Source organism: Triturus cristatus, chromosome 7 (assembly GCF_964204655.1).
Source record: "Triturus cristatus chromosome 7, aTriCri1.1, whole genome shotgun sequence".
NCBI lineage: Eukaryota > Metazoa > Chordata > Amphibia > Caudata > Salamandridae > Triturus > Triturus cristatus.
The window spans coordinates 349,659,142-349,676,864 of NC_140590.1; the positions used below are offsets into that span (position 1 = coordinate 349,659,142).

Below are 17,723 nucleotides of genomic sequence, written 5' to 3' on the forward strand. Positions count from 1 at the left end.
TAGTTCCATGATCAGAACCAGCATTGATAATAGCCTATCACCGGGATATCCCTCTGGGCATAAGTTGTGTGCTTTACAAATATCAAATACAAAATACAAGTACAAAATGTTTCTGAGGGGCTGACGTGCTTCTTCCAGCCCCTAGCAACACTTATATAAATGATTGGTGGTACCTCTGCCCATCACTGGGGCACCACAACAACGATAATATTTAAAAACAAAGCCCACACAGGGCATTATGGGGCACTCTTAGGAGGGTGCAGTGATTCATTAGTGAGCGGTCTCGCCACTTCAATTATGAAGCGGCGAGGCCGCAACATTTAAAAAGAAATATATTCTGGGTACCCCAGTCTCACCTAAGGCACCCACATTTCATCTTTTTGTTTTTTTGTAAACGACAGTACAAGTAGTCCACTTTGTGTTTGGGTACCCCAGTCCCACAATTTACATCACGTTGGGGGCTTGGAGGGAGGCCAAAGGCCCCTGTGGTCCCCCGGCTCCTCAGCCAGCACCCGTCCTGTGTTCTGGCAACACTGAATGTGCCCCGCCCAGAAGGAGCTTGATTTTTGATCCCGCTGCAGAAACATATTGCAGTAAGGTTGTTTTCTGCTCCCACCAGAGGCTGGAGCAATATTGGTTGAGACACCAGGGGATGGGATCCGCGGGGCCAATACGTGGCTCACGGAGGGAGGGACACACCACCCCTCTCTCTATATATTTTTTTTTAAAGAGCAAAGAGAATGTGCTGGCTTCCAGGCCCTGGTCCATCCCATGGGGATTATGATGTAAAATGGCGGCCCTCCCATTTCTTTTCCCTGTAGTATTGCAAAATATTTTTTAGGTTTTTGCCCAAAGCATGAGGGGTACGGGGGGATGTCTCTTGGGGGCTCCCACAAGACTTATGTCACCAGGGTATCCCTACCCTGCCTGTATATGTTATTTTTATATTTTTTCAGGACATGGGGACTCAGTCCAAAAATTGCAGCTAAGCATCTTTGTTGATGCGAGGCAGCCAATCAGATCTTATCTTTTGATCTGCCAGTCCTGCGGTTCTACAGCAGCCTGGTAGCCATTTTTAACCTTAATTTCTCAAAAACGACTGAACATTTCCTATGCGAACCCAGTCCGAACCGGAACATTCCCAGCAGTACCAATACTTGTTGGTCCTCTCTTGCTAGCCACTACGTAGGGAAGCTAAGTGACAAGTCAAAGAATTTCCTATTTGGAAAAAGACCCATCACTCACCAACCTGGTTGGTGACATGCTTCATCATCTGGGTCTCACCCTGACCGCCGAATGCCGTCAGGGTGTTCTTCGACGCCTGGAATTCCAGCGGAGCGGGTTTTCGTGTTGTAGGTGAGTGAAAATGTGAATGATGAAAAATAAAAGTGATATATTAAAAGTGTCAGCGGTGTGCTTCCTAATAATTTAATATGAAGCCACTTGGCACGATTTTCCAAAAAGGAAATTCTTTTGCCCTGAATTATTCCTTTCTCTATCTCTCCCCCTTCTTTTCGATTGAATCTTTTTTGACTGCATCTCTCTCCCTCCTTTGTTTTATACTCATTTAGTAAATACACTACTCATTTCCACCCAACTTGTAACAAGATTCTTGAGGCCATATGTAAAAAACCTTTTATGAGTCGTAAACAGCCCGATTTGCCAAATCAGCCCGTTGCCGACTGCAAAAAAGGTTTTTAAACTGTCCAAAGCCAAATTACAATTTGGTAACCTATTACCGAATTGCAATTGGGGTTTACGAATCGGTATTTGGAAGGGGCGTGTTTAGGGCGGCCCTTCATAATACTGATTTGCAGTGGTATATATGAATGTTTTGCGAACAAATTACAGTTGCAAAACATTCATTTTTACCAACACCTCAAGGGTGGTGGTAACGATTCACAAAGGGGAAGGGGCCCTTATGGGCCCCCTTTCAATTTTTGAATGTTGATACAACTATACACGGACTACTGCCTACTCTTAAAAATTAACCTTAAATGTTGCATTTATTTTTCTTTTTAAGCACATCCCATTTTCCTCTAAGGAAAACGAGCTGCACTAAAAAAAAAAGATTGCTTTATCAAAAAGCAGTCACAGACATGGTGGTCTGTTGACCTCACTAGGCCACCATCCCTGTGATGGCTGCAGTTCCTAATAAGGTCTCAAACTGCGACCTACCTCATTAATATTCATGAGGTAGGTCTATTGTGACCCATAAGGAGACGCTGATGACAATCTCTAGGTTTTTGTACATTAAGAATTGCGATTTCATAATTGTGATTTGCAAAGAATTACAATTAGGAAATCGCGATCCCTAAATTCTGTACATATTGCACTTAATGACTTAAATTCCCATAACCCCACAAAATGAAGAGGAGCGCTCAGCATTTATATTGACTCCTTTGATAATTCAAAAATGTTCATCCAATCATCAAGGGATAATTATCCAGTTAATCATCCAATCATCTAGCGAGGAGACATGTAGTGATATCACAATCGACCTTTATTAATATTCTTTATATTGTCATCTAGCCCAACTAACAAGTTTCATCCAACAACAGACTTCATCAGGGTTGATCTATCCATTTGAGTATATTGATTGTAGCTTGCATAACATTTCTCTGCCTCACAAACAATAGCACTGGAGTATTGTGTTCTGCCCAAGTGTGCAAAGTACCAAAAACAGGATTGACTGGCACGTGATGCAACAAATGTTCTTGAAAAATGGATCAAGGTTGTTGGTTGTAAAGGACTTTAGATCGCCCAGTTAACTTGACAGGAGTAATTGGTCCACAATATGAACACATGAACATATATAAACTGTAGCTCATAACTGCTGAATTTGCATGTAATAGATGTGTACATAAATAGTACTATCCCCTGCAAGTGGTCACGCTGCATGTGCCTGTATTGTCCTGTACTGAGATTATGGCATAGACATAACAACAAACTCTACCCCCTCTCGCCTTAAGTACCCAGACTCATACCTGCTTCGCCTACACAGCTTGTAAACAATTGTATCCTTCATTTTCTACTCTGGTGACCACCGTCTCTGCAATCATTGCTCTACGGAGACTGTCATTTTCCATATAAGTGCATGAGAGTTCTGCATGTTCACGTCCCTTGCTTTCCCTTACTTGATTGTGTAATACGTTTCTTCCTGCTGGCAGGTCTTCGGAGGAAAACCTACCCCTTCAGATGAAGTCTGCCAACTGGATATTGCATTTGATGATCTCCCGCAGGCATACTACAAGAAAAGTGAGGTAAATTAAACCACTGTTTGACCTCTGCCCATGTCTTTTACTTGCTGTAGTTTTTATGTGCTGTGTGCTGTTCTGTGTATAAGAAAGGTTGTCCTTTTACGACCCTTTTGCAGAAAAACCTAAGCTACAGGAACAGAGTTTAATGATAGACGAGGACTGCTTGGTCCCAACAGTTTGCGGTTTTCCCTGCCTATATTTTGGCACAAAGGATCCAGTTTCATCCATGTCTCGGCAATACTTTCCCTCTCCTATCCCCATGCAGTGTATAAACAGGAGCGTAACTTGGTCAGTAAGGTTGGGGAGGAGGGGGGAAGTTTCAGATTTCCCAACAAGCATGCTAGTTAAAATACATTATAGTAGAATCAGGGCAGGAGGAGGGGCTTAAGGAGCAAGAGGAGGGCAGATTGTGAGGGGGTACTGATAACTAAATGTTTTGTAGAATGACCATTTTTTAAGACCTTTGAAGCAGAAACAAGTGTGTGAGTGTTTTTGTTTGTGTGTATGTTAAAATCCCAAGTGAAATCTGACAAACACGTCACCATACCTGACTTAAAGTACCTGTGTCCAACGATTTACTACAAAATATATTTATTAGGGGGGTGTAACATCCCCAAACACCCTCTTGAAGCTATGCCCCTGTGTGTAAACTTACTGTTCCAGAGGATTGACACCAAAGAAAGATGAGCCAGGCTTTAACATGAATGAGTGAGTGGGCGTGGAGTTTTGTAGATTTCAGCACAGCATCCCTTGGCTGGCACGTACTTGCAGACAATTTCATCTTTCCATAAAGTTATAAATGGTACTAAGGAGCACCGCATGCAACTGCAACAAATGCGTACCATGGTAAAAGTAGATCAAAGATATGCACTCTTCTGAAAAATGATGGAATGTAATCTATTGGTAACCTATTGGTGCAAAAACTTCTAAACATACCTTGTGATTAGATGAGGTGCTTTATCAACATGGTCATGACCAAACCAACATCAACCAATAAGAACTATATATGGAGCGTGTCATTAAAAAGTCAGATATTTTTAAAGAATTATGAAATACACCATTTAAAAAGAACTAGAGAATTGTCGGAGCAGAGGCAGTTAACAAAAATATTCTACATGCATGAACGTATGGATGCACATGGGACATATCAAATGCATAAATATATCACGTATTCACGTACCCTCTATGTCTAGGTATCTTCTTATACATTTAAAAATTCATCCATCATCTGTATTTTGTGAAAAAGAATGAAACAAAATACATTTCTTTCAAATTATTATTTGACCAGGCTAATATTTATGATCTGCTCCACAGGACCTTACACTATTTCATTCGCAGAAGACCGGGCGGGGACCGCTGGTGGAGGGATGGAGGAAGACATCTCAGCCCATCATGTGTTCCTATAAGTTGGTGACAGTCAAATTTGAAGTGTATGGTTTTCAGACGAGAGTGGAGAGCTTCACTCATAAAGTAAGCTTTGTTGTTTTATAAGGCCATTTCATTTACCTCTTTGTTATATAGTCTTTTCTCATACACAAGAAATTGACCAAATTCTCTTTCAAACAAGATTCAGGACCCTGCTACTCTCTTTGAACTTCGAACGTCAGTGGGCCCATTCACTGCAGCCAAGGCTATTACAAGGAGAGAGTAGTTGTGCCTCTTACACTATGCCCTCACTTTTTGGAGCCCGTGCTGCGGTTAAAGATGCATTAAAATAAAAAGCAGACCTAGTATGAACTTTTATAATGCATCCGAGGCTGTCCCGACACTCGGTAGTACATTCCATTCTAACTGCGTAAAAGGTTTTGTCTGTGTCACCACAGCAGCTTCTGCCAAGCTTGAGTGCAGCAGCTACACACAGGAACCTGCCTCACCCCACTCTGTCCCACTTTTCCAATTTGCATGGTTTCTTGTGTTCTTAAATTGTCAGATGCAGCTGCCTTTTTGAATATCGACCTGTACATGAACCAGTTTCAATTGAACCCTTTCAAAAATACATCTCTGACAAGTTTGGATGAATTTTATGCGGACAAATGTGAATTTGACAAACATTTGCCTTTTGTCTGATTTTGACAAATTCCCAAATCCTGTGTAATTCGACACATGTTTTAATTTAAATGACCCCCTGTGTTCTTATAAATCATCATCATAATAGCTTTATTTCCATCAAAACAAATCATGAAAGCATAAATACAAATTCTTAAAAACAATGATTGCTCATTGTATTCCTACACGTCCATACATTTTACAATAATAACAACTCCCCTCCAATCAAACCAACCATCTGCCTGAATAAGGGGACGCAATCCTTTCTCTGGTTCCCACAGTGCCTTGCATTCATTATTTGTGAGGAAAAAGAACAGTGCATGATTCATGAAAAGTGCAACAAATCAACAACAGCACTATAAAACCCATAAAAGATTCATACAGAAGGAACAATGCATGATTCATATAAAGTGTCAGTGCAAATTAATCAGCACAACCGCTACAATATGTCATGGCGGATTCATACTATTATGTACTAGTACAATACATTAAAAGACCTAAAAGGCAATAAAAAAAAGTCGAAGCAAGGAGGGAGGGTATTGAGTGCAAGGTTATTATGCAGGTAAAGCAGCATATAACCCTGCCTCTCATTCGTGCTCATCCTCACGGCTCATATCAACAAAAGCATGACCATACTTAGACTTTCTGTTCTTATAAGTCAGAAAAAGTGTACCAACTCATGGCCCAATAAATGAACACTCACCAAAATACATCCTCAAAAACGCGTCAACCAATTCTCAAAGAATGGTCAAAATTGGAGAAAAACAATTGGGAATAAAACACGATGTATTTCCCTACATCCTCAACTTGATATCGAGCTAAAATATGAGTAGAGGTAGATAATCTTGGGTCAGGGCTGCCATTGGTATTCCAAAAGGTATGAATCCTAAATGTTGGGGCTTCCAACATATATAGTAACATGTAACAGGGTAATTATATAATAAAAAAGAAGAGAAATATATTAATAAATGTGATAAAACATACTTCTGCAGGTTAATTGAAGCTTAAAATACAGTTGTTTACTGTCTTGCCTGGTGTTTTAGTTTCAGATTAAATGCCACATTGAAAGAAAAAGGTTGGCTAATTCTGAAAGCTTATATACATTTGGCTGTCATATATCCAAAGCTGGAAGATCAAAGTGGGTAGGGCCAGACTGACTGTAGCGGGCACTGGGCATTTTCCCGGTGGGCTGGAAGGGTTTGGGTCTTGTTTTGGAGCGGTGGGGGGCTCTTTTGTTTCAGGGGGTCGGTTTTGCAGCAGTGCTGCAATATCGGTCCCCTGTAACTAAAGCAGCAGCAGTGCTTCTCATTCACACCCCCCTGCCACTCCCAGGGGCGGGTGCAGCTGAAATGCCAGGACTGGTTTGTGTTCACAGTCCGGCCCTGGGAATGGGCCAGTCAATTTTTAGTAATCATTCAATTTCTATCATTTAAAAATTGATATCTGAAATAATAAACCACATTTAGTGTACAAAGGCAACAGAATATCTGACATTATAGTTGTTCATGAAAATTCCGCCCTCTCTCATATTAAGTAGATGCATATGTAGAATGAATCAAATCATAAATGTGTGATGTTTTACAATCTTTGATAAATCAGTTTCTGCATTTGTGAATTCACACAAAGCTTTGGAGCTTGCTTTGATCTATTCATTCGAAATGTCACCATGTTGATTATAAAACACATGTCCAATGCCATAGTGTGTTGTAATACAATACAAAAAACAAAACCGACTATATTTCCAAAGATCAACTTAAAAATAAAAGGAATAGAATCAAGTGTAAATGAAAAAATTGTCTTGCAGAACTGTCATAATATGTGTAGCTTTTAACAACAGTTGAATTCTGGAAAGGGTTGAAGGCTGTTGGGCATTTCTTGGGTGTCTGCACTGTACTTAGAAAGCCTCTCTCCTTGGGTAGCTAATGTAGACCAGCAATGGTGAATGTGAACAAGTGAGATTTTAGCAATCCATGTGCTATCATATGTTACCAGTAGTGTTAAAATGAACAATGCCACCTAGTCAAGTCAAGTAGATAAAGGATGTAAGTTTATTCTTCAAGTTATATCTTCAGTTGCAGGAAGATGGTAGGTTCAAGTGTAATGGAGCAGCCTCCTTGCTGCTAAGCCCATACACTCCGACCGACTCTTATCCAAGCACAAACACCCTCAGCATTCTAATGACCTCACATGCTGGCTGAGCAGCTAGGGAGAGAACATCAAGCAACACGGCCAACAAATTCATCAATACCACCCCAAACCAGTAAACAGAAAATGTTAATTAGGAACCCCGAAACCCCTCTGTTTATCCCTCAGGAAAAAGTGGCAACATGACCATAACCGACTGAGAAGGGCACTAAGGGTGCAATACACATCAGCATTCTAATTACCTTACACGCCGGCTGAGCAGCAAGGCTGGGGACAACAATGGGGAGAAGGCATTATACCAGACAGTGGATTACAACATGTTCCTTCTGCCCCCACACTGCATAAGGCATCTCATATGAGCTGTAATCATGCACTGGTGAAGATGTGACTCTTGGAGTAAAATGAGTCTTACTCTAAAACATACGTACAAAGAAGATGGTACAAAAGGGTGATTTGTAAAAAAATGTCTGTTTATACTTCACACGATTCTCTTAATGAGTTCTTCAGATGTCCAAACCTCTGAAAGTGTTTTTCACACCACTGTGGCTCCATTCAGGGGCCTGCTTCCCAGTCCACATTTTGTAGTACTACTTACTCCAAAATGGAATTCACAAACCTACAGGTGTAAACTAACACCTCCTTCCCCCTTATAATTTTTTAGTGAGAGATTTCCACACATGTAAATTTACTACTTACTTCGAGCCTTATTATGATGTCGTGGTCTCGGGACTGACCGACCTCTGATCCACGTACCAACACTGCAATTAAAATGCAAACGCACATGGTAAGGTCGTGTTGCAGCGCGGAAACTTAGGTAACTGGGAACAGGACAAAACCTGTACCAAATATCCTCCCTTCGTCACAGACCAAATATCACTCTGACACTTTCTCTCATGCAGTCATTGGTGGGGCCCATAACACCAACATTCACACATGACTCTTCACTGGTCTGCACTTACAGGAGAGATGAATGTTCCATGCGCTGACATGAAAGGAATATCTTATAACCTATAGGAAGAAAAGTTATATTTCATATCTATACACTAATATCCTTACACCTACAGATCTCAATCCTAAACAACAAGATACTCCTCCCATGTGATCAATGGATCATTTAGTTGGATTAGTAATTGGTGATTTAGAATCCGCTTAAAACACATTTTAGGATCTTGATCTTCCCTCTTCAATAATTCACAAACGCATTTGCTTGTTAATTAATATTTGTTTATCTATTTATCGCAAAGAGTTTAGTTTACATCTAGTAAATTTATTAAATTTTCATATAAATCACAGAACACCATATTTACCTAAACTGGCTATCGGGCGTCCTCTAAGTCATCAAATTAGCTGTCAATCAGTCGGAATCTAAAAGTTCTTCATACAGCACGCTACAGTCCCAAGAATGGACAAGGACCAGAGACGTGCAAGCATCTATCAGTGCCCATAGATTTTTTAAAGTTCGCAGTTCATCAAGGAAATGGGCAGCATTCAGTCTGTCAAAGATTCAGGAACGCAGCAGTCACGTAGCGTCACCGTCGTCTCCGTCAGCAAAAAGGAAAGGGAAAGTACAGCAACAACCTCTCTATTCTACCGTCATTTTTATAATAAAAGTAATGTCAAGATGTAACTTTTTACAGGGTTTGGGCACTTCTTATTGGTTGGTTGGGATCGTCCGGTGAGGTTTCACACAGTTCAAGGGGTTACGTAATAGTTTTGGATTTATCCGGTTTCTTGTAGATATCCTTTGTTTTAATACTTGGATGACTTCCCACCGTGGCCTTGTTCGTGTACAGTGTGGCAAGGGTCATGACGATGCCACAAGAACAAGCCGATGCGCAGTCGCACTTCGCCCGAAACCTCGTGGAATGGTGGCCATCACGTTGTGTTACGTTGGTGGCCATCTTGTTTTTAGGCCTAAAGGACAACTTAAGCGAAACAAACACATAAAAGTAATTAATACATAGAAATAATGAATAAAATGTTAACCCCATACTAATCCCTCTATGTGCTTGTAAATATCTAGCGTATACTGACATTCAAAGCGTTTATATTCACCCATGTGATGTCATCTGGTGCAACATACCGAAAACGTCACAAAAGCAGCATATATCATGCAGTATTCTATTTACTACATATACTACTGTTAGTATGCGTACATATTTTAGTTATACAAATTAATTGGTCATGCGAAATGCAAATCCCACGTATATTTTATATATTAGTAATGTTGATTAAAACCAAGCAAACTTATTTAGTAATATTACAATTAAAAGATTTTTAATTAGAATATTCATGCAGAATTAGGGGGGGTATACAAAATGTTGTTCTACCCGCTCCATCAATCCCCCCTTTGGTGATTTTATCACCACACCAATAAAATTTTGTATTAATTTACATGGAGTTGAAATGAATTTTTGCTTTAATTTCACATCTCTGTCTCCCCAATTTCTTCTCTTCTGGCTGTCTTACACATGTTTTCCTTTACTTCTTCTAATTCTACTTCTTCAAATTCCCTCTCTTGTCTCTTATCTTGTCTTCTTAAATTTTCTCTTTTTAACTTTTTCTGGATTTTCTTTCTTTTGCGACATAGACAACCTAATCTTAATATTGATACTATAAAAATCACACACGTTAATGGAAATAAGATCTTACCTATAAAGGTACTACCTAGATTTCCTAAGAAATTTTTAATAGAAGATATTTTCTTTCCAATCTTCCCAAACACTTTCAACCTCCAGTGGTGCAATTTCATCATGCAGATCAGTTATATTTTTAATATAAATTTTCAAATCTTTACTCTCGTCTGGAATGTAAGTACAACAATGTTGAACTTTCAGCATTCCACAGACTCCACCCTCTTTTGCCAATAATATATCAAGGGCAAGTCGATTCTGCATTACCATGGCACGTATGGCAACCATTTCAGTATTTACCAATAAAAATCCTTCAGCGGTGCTTGTTGACAAGCCATCCACTACTGTAGACAGTCTTCTAATTTTGTTTGCATTCAGAGATATTCCCACTGCTGGTATCAATGCTCCAAATATGTCACCTACAATTTCTGACCAAGATTCTCTCTTTCTATGTGCTAAATAACTACCTAACGTATGTACACCATCTTCTCCTCTTCTCATGTGAAAAATCTTTGGGAAAACCAGGCCTACATAACATGTGCCATACCAATGGTCTGGCAAACGATAATATGCCTTGCTCCCACAGATAAAATATAACCCAGGAAAAACTGGATCATTTCCTCCTTTAAATCCCCATCCACCCATGATTCGGTATGTATCATGGCACTCACTGTTACCTACAAAGTAATTATCATATGCAGTTTGATTCCTTCTAATACACAATTTTCCTTTCTGAGGCCAATCTAAAGCCATAGTTGGACTAGCTTCTCCCTTCAAGTGTTTTTCCATTTCAACATCCCAAACTGTCTTTTCCACTTTTCCCTCAGATGCTTTTCTTTGCATTTTCAACCTTCTTTCTTCAACCATATCCAAAAATGTATTTTCTTCTTTCTTTAAACTGCAAGTCAAATTATTTCTAAATATATATTCTAATGTTAGTTCTTTAGTCTCTAAGAAAAAATCACCTAATACCTTTGCAGGTTTTACCTTATTTAGCTTGTTAATTGAGGGTACTTGTGAAAATATGTTATCTACATCTGAAAAATAATACTCTAACTTCCCTGTTTGGTAAAATAAACTAGCTATTACACTACATGTTATTCCATAGGTTACTGGAAGGTGGTGATAAGTCACTCCCTCCGATACAGATGCAGGTAACTGCATACAAACGTAGCAGTCCCTTACGTCCATTGTCTTTACATATTCATAAAGTAATTTCGAAAATACATTGTTAGAAAAATCGGTTATAGACCTGTCTTTATGCAAATAGTTTCTATCTATTTTAGTCGGAACTACCTTCTGAATCCTTTCTATATTAGTTTTGTTTTCACTATATCCTTCTATCGTGTCAATGGTAACTTTAAATGAGATCATCAGAGCTAGTACACTCCATAGAAGCATTAGTAATCCTGTACAACAACAACACATTTTACACCATCGCTTCAAGAATATACATCTATCTTTTCTACTATCTGTGTTTACCATTTTTGTAAAATGAACAGTGTCTTTTGACTTAGCCTCTTCTACTTCACAACTAGTTTGTCTAACCCAAGGCTCTAAGCACCTACTTGGTTCTACCAGTTTTTGTCTTTTTCCTGTATTTTATTGTCTTTGCATTAGCAGCATTCGTGTCTTATTCAGTTTGGCATCTCATTGTCCTTCACTTTTCCCTCGTGATCTGAATACAGAATTTCCTGAACATCCGTTTCTTCTCCAATGTCGGACAAGATAACTCTCAGGATTTCCGATTCTTCGTCTTCCTCAACCACTTCCGGTACAGTCACCTCTGGATTTTCTTGGCTATCCGCCTCTTCTTTTATTTCAGGCAGGGCCACATACGTCCATTCCGGTGACTTATACTTATGGTTAGGTTTTCTCGTTCTTTTGCTTTCCTCTATTACAATTATTTCTTCATCTTTTGATATCTCTTGACTAGTCACTTCATTCACCTGTTCAGCTCTTGGTGAATTTACTTGTGTCAGTCGATATCTCAGCTTCTTTATTTTGTTCGGCCAAACTTCATCTTTTGCTGATCTTTTCAGTTTACTTCCTTTGTCATTCTTTTCAGTTCTCCATGCTCTTTTTCTTAAGACTCGACCTTCTGGTACTTCGTCTTCACTTTCTTCCGACTCTGTTTCAACTTGCTTTTTACTTTCAACAGCTTTTCTTTCCACCGCTTCTTTCGTTTTCCGTACTTCTGTCCCTCCTCGAGTCTCCTGCACGCAATCTTCCTGCTGACTACTTTTTCCTTTCCTCTAACTGGATGTTGGAGTTCCCTACACCTCCTCGGGGGTCTTCCGCAAGAATCTTTCCATCTCTCTCTGTATCTGGCACCTGTCCATCTAATTTTGTTATTTCAGGTGTAATTTCTCTCAATTTTTCATCTGGAACTTCTTTATCAGCAATTTCTTTAATTGTCTTTTCACTGTCTTTTTCTTTTCTCGAGCCTAAAGTTACTTGTTCAGTCTTTGAATCTGAGCTGGTATCAGAAATCTGTAACCTTCTTCTCAAGGAAATACTTCTTGGGATAAAAGTTAGATCTGGCTCTGATTCCCCCCTTTCAGGGTTTTCTCTTGTTCTTGTTTCTTCATCATCCGATTCAGAACTTGATTCTGATTCATTGAAATATTCTTTCTCTTTGTTATCCACTGGATGTGGAATCCTCAATGTGTGACTTGCATGAATCCAGTTCTTGATTCCAGCACACTTCACAGCTGTTGTTGTAGGCAAAATCACCTGTTGTGGTTTTCCCCACCTTGGGACAAAACAGTTCCCCCTTCTGTGTACTTTGATTCTCACCCAGTCCCCTGGGCTTAGATCATGACCTTGCTTCTTTTCAAGGGTGGTGGCATCCCCTCCAACCTGATGAAACACAGAATGAACTGCATCTGCCAGGCCTTTACAGTAATCCAACACCATGTCATCAGTTATAGGCAACAGCTTGTTGACTGGTATGAACACATGACACATTGCTCTACCCATGATAATTTCATGGGGACTCAACCATGTAGTTCTGTCTGGAATTGATCTAATAGTCATGAGTACTAGAGGCAAGACGTCAGGCCATTTCATACCCGTGGCTAAACACATTTTCCCTATTCTGTTTTTGATGGTACCATTTACTTGTTCCACCACACCAGAAGCCTCTGGGCGATAGGCACAATGTAATTTTTGCTGTGCATTCAATGCTTCACAAATCAATTTTACGATCTCATTCTGAAAATGTTTTCCTCTATCTGACTCAATTGTTACTGCAAACCCAAATCTAGGAATGAATTCCCTCAAAAGCAGTTTTGCCACTGTGATTCCATCGCTTCTTCTTGTTGGGTATGCTTCTACCCATCTAGAAAACAAACAGACCATGACTAGAACATACCTCAACCTGTTGCAGGGAGGCATTTCAATGAAATCTACTTGCATTCTTGTCAAAGGCCCTCCTTCTCGACCTATTGTTCCTAGACTCACCGCTGTTTTTCTTCCAGGGGTGTACTGCTGACATATAAGGCATCTTTGACATAAACTCTCTGCTACAAGTCTAAATTTTGCATTGTACCAGGTCTGTTTAAACGACCTTATTATGGCATCTCTCCCTATGTGTCCCTGTCCATTATACATCCATGCCATGACAGACACCATGCTATCGGGCATAACTGGTCTTCCATCCCGATAGACCCACACATGATCTTTCTCCCTTGGTGCACATCCTGCTTTTACCCACTGCTTCATCTCCTCATCTCCTGCTTCTTCCTACAATTGCCTCACTTACTCCCAGGTACCCACAATGTTAGTAAACATTAAGGTGCAAGAATTCATGTCTTTCTCCTTCGCCCGATTCACAGAATTCTGATTACGTGCACAGTATTGTGCCATATCATTGGCATATTTGTTGCCGATGGCGGTATAATCGCCAGACTGACTATGTGCAGCACACTTCACAACAGCCAATTGCTTAGGCAGCTGTATTGCCTCAAGCAACTTCCCAACCACTTCAGCATTCTTGATGGGAGTTCCACTTGATGTCAAATATCCTCTCTGTAGCCATATTTGGCCAAAGTCATGCACCACACCAAAACCGTACTGACTATCAGTTATCACAGACACTCTCACGTTCTTTCCAATCTTGCATGCTCTAGTCAAAGCAACAAGTTCAGCTACTTGGGCTGACCTTACTCCTTTCAGATAGGATGCTTCCATTACTGCTGCAACCGTGCATACTGCATATGCTGCACTCAACATTCCATCATCTGTTCTCAGGCAAGAACCATCTACAGACATTACAAAATCACTCTCTGGCAATGGTACATCTTTTATGTCAGGACGTGGTTTGGTACAGAAATCGAGTACATCCGGACAATCGTGATCCGCTTTGTCTCTAACTTCCACATTCTCAGCATCAGGCAACAATGTTGAAGGATTCACGTTCAAACATCTCACAAGACTCACATTTGTTGCACCTAGTATGACTTTTTCATATTTAGTCAGCCGAATATGTGTTATGAACTGAGTGCGACTCCTTGTTAAAAGGATTGCCACATCATGAGGTACAAACACATTCACAGGGCATCCCATCACAATTCCTCTGCTCTGTTCCAAACTCCTACAGGTAGCAGCCACTGCTTTCAAGCACCCAGGTAAGGCTACAGCTACTGGGTCTAGCATTGATGAAAAATATGCAATTGGTCTCCTCAGTTTTCCATGCTTCTGTATTCATACAGAAAGTGCACATCCATTCCTCTTACTGCAATACAACTCAAACTCCTTCTCGTAATCGGGCATTCCTAATGCTAGCGCTTCACACAAACCATCTCTCAATCGTTTAATAGCTGCCCATTCCTCTTTGTTCAAATCAATGGGATCTCTCATATCACTTCTTGTCAAACGTACCAAAGGCTTTGCAATCGGGGAGAAGTTGCTTATCCACTGATGACAATATCCCACCATTCCAAGAAACATTCTTTTTATGATCCTCATTCTATCTATTGTTATTTTCCTCAGTCCTTTTTCAATATTATGGCCTAAATAATGTACTTCTTTTATGTAAAATTGCAACTTTGATGGTGACACTTTAAGTCCTCCATCGGCCAGATGATTCAGCAAGGCTATAGTGTCTATTACACAAGCTTCGCGAGTTTTCGACGCCACTAGAAGGTCGTCGATGTATTGCACTAACACTGAATTCTCTGGCATTTCTAGGCTTTCTAAGGACTTTTTCAATATCTGATTAAATATTGAGGGGCTTTCTGTATACCCTTGTGGAATTCGGCACCAAGCCAAAATACGTTCGCCAAAACGAAACGCAAACATTTGCTGGCTGTCACGGTGCAATGGAATGGAAAAGAAAGCTTGGCATAAGTTAATCACAGTATACCATTCTGCATCATGGGGAATCTGATACAAAATTACAGATGGATTTGGTACAATGGGACAACATGACACAACGATTTTGTTTATTTTTCTCAAATCTTGCACTAAACTGAACTTTCCATTAGGCTTTTTCAGTCCCATAATTGGGGAATTACATGGACTACTCATTATTTCTCTCAAAATACCTTGTTTTATCATTTTCTCAATTATAGGGTAACTCCTTCAACTATCTCAGGTGTCAATTTATATTGAGGGACATTTGGATAGCTTATTCCTTCCTTCACCGTTATTTTTACTGGGTCCACATTTCTCATTAGTCCCACATCTTCTCCCGTGAAATCCAAGACTTCTGCTTTTACAGTCTGTTTTAATTCTTTAGGTAATTCATCAGGGTTAAATACAGCATAAGCTTCAGTAACTTCAGTTTCCCTGTTTGCCATAGTCATTTTATACAGTACGTCTTCATCAGGGGTCTCAAATGCTATACCATCAGGGGTACAGAAAATAGTGCAATTTATTTTGCACAGCAAATCCCTACCTAACAAATTCACAGGACTTGCGTCGCACACAGCAAAGCGGTGCATTTCAGAAAATTTCCCTATGCTAACTTTCACTGGTTCTGTAAGATGAGTTTTAATCTGTCTGTTGGATACACCAACTACTTGGATTGTTTCATCCGAGAGAGGAAGATTCTTAACATCAGCTGACCTAACAGTTGATTGAGTAGCACCAGTATCTACTAGGAATGTAATATTCTCATTATTTATTTTCCCATCCTCAAATGGGCCTGTCTGGTCTACTTCTAGAGTTGCGCCAAGTGCGCACTCTTCTTCCTCCCCTCGGCACCGTCAATAACCTTCTGCTGACTCGCTCTCATCGCGTTGTAGCCAATACTGCGAAACAGCGCTAGCGTGCGGCAGCTTAGTTACCTGTTCTTCATTGTAGAATCCTGTCTCATTACTGTATTTCTGTGAATTTTTGCTTTGTGGAAAAGGCGGTTTTGGCACCTGATTCTGTTGGGTAATAACCTGCTGCTGTCGCTGCGGTTGACCACTCACCTCATTCTGCATCTGTGGATTCAATGAGGCATTTTCATTATTAGTACTTAGGGGAAATTTACACTCGGATTTCCAATGCCCTACTCTTCCGCAATTATGACATGGCAATTTCTTTTTAGCTTCTTCTATATTGAAATTTCCATTACCTTTCCCAGGAATGAATTTTGATCTGGGTCCTGTATTATTCGGTTGTTCCACTAACAGCTTCCTGTCTTTCTGCCACCTTTACTTGTGCCCACATAGCTTTCTCTTATAATTTACGCTGTTTGGCTTCAATCTCATCACTAAAATATTTTGCATGTCTCAAAACTTCATCTATTTTCTTGTTTTGCCAATCTACAGTATGTTGCTTGATCATTTCACTAATTTCTGGACGTAAACCATATACAAATCTGTATTCAAAATGGCTCAAATCCTTTTCACTCAGGTTTTCATCACCACTGAACTGTTTAAAGGCCAGGATCAATCTCTCGTAATATGCGTGTACTGACTCCTTACTTTCCTGAGTCCTGTCAATTTTTACCCAGTCAGTTTCTTTGGGAGGTACTTTATTTTTCAGAAAGGCAATAACCTGTTCATATTTCTTCATAACTTCTGGGTCGGGGCACCTGTCTTTGGATCCCTAGGGTATTCCTGTGTAGGCCAATTAATCATCAGCTTGCATTCCGTCCATAAATCTGTTGGTACTATTATGTCAAATAGACTGTTTAGATCAATCCATAATACTTTAGATAATTTCACAAATCTGTCCACTTGCCTATACCAATCGACAGGCTTTTCGCGTAGTCGAGGGAAATCATTGGTAAATGACAAAATATCTTGTCTAGTTCATGGAACATGTACATATCCTCCTCCTGGAATTTCTCTCATGGGGCATTCTGTTACTACCTTTTCTTTTTCTCTTACAGGGAAAGCTGCAAAAGTTTTATCTGGGGCATCATCTCGTTTTCGATACCACCTGCTTCTCCATTTATCCACATCTCCCCATTTTCTCAACAAGATAATTATTTCCTTAATCTGACTTATTCGTCCTGTGGTATTCAAATTTTCAATATCTTTCTCAGTAAAATCTATTCTATATGGTTTTTGTAGAGCCTTTACCTTTTCAATATCTATACCCATTTCATTTGCTACTTCTTCTAATCTTTCATGCAGATTTTTTGCTCTCCAAGTTATACTTTTACACAGAAATAGTAACTCCTCATCCTGATACGTTT

The 17,723-nt window shown here is 39.9% G+C and overlaps 1 protein-coding gene across 1 annotated transcript in view; it reads left to right on the forward strand.

Moving 5' to 3' along the window:
• Positions 1-17,723, forward strand: part of LOC146809640 (cytoplasmic phosphatidylinositol transfer protein 1-like) — a 265,715-nt gene that overhangs the window by 228,865 nt on the left and 19,127 nt on the right. Inside the window, exons 6-7 of the mRNA XM_085616485.1 lie at positions 3,171-3,263; positions 4,575-4,730. Of these exons, the coding sequence (XP_085472611.1) occupies positions 3,171-3,263; positions 4,575-4,730 (249 nt within the window). The remainder of the gene's footprint in view (positions 1-3,170; positions 3,264-4,574; positions 4,731-17,723) is intronic.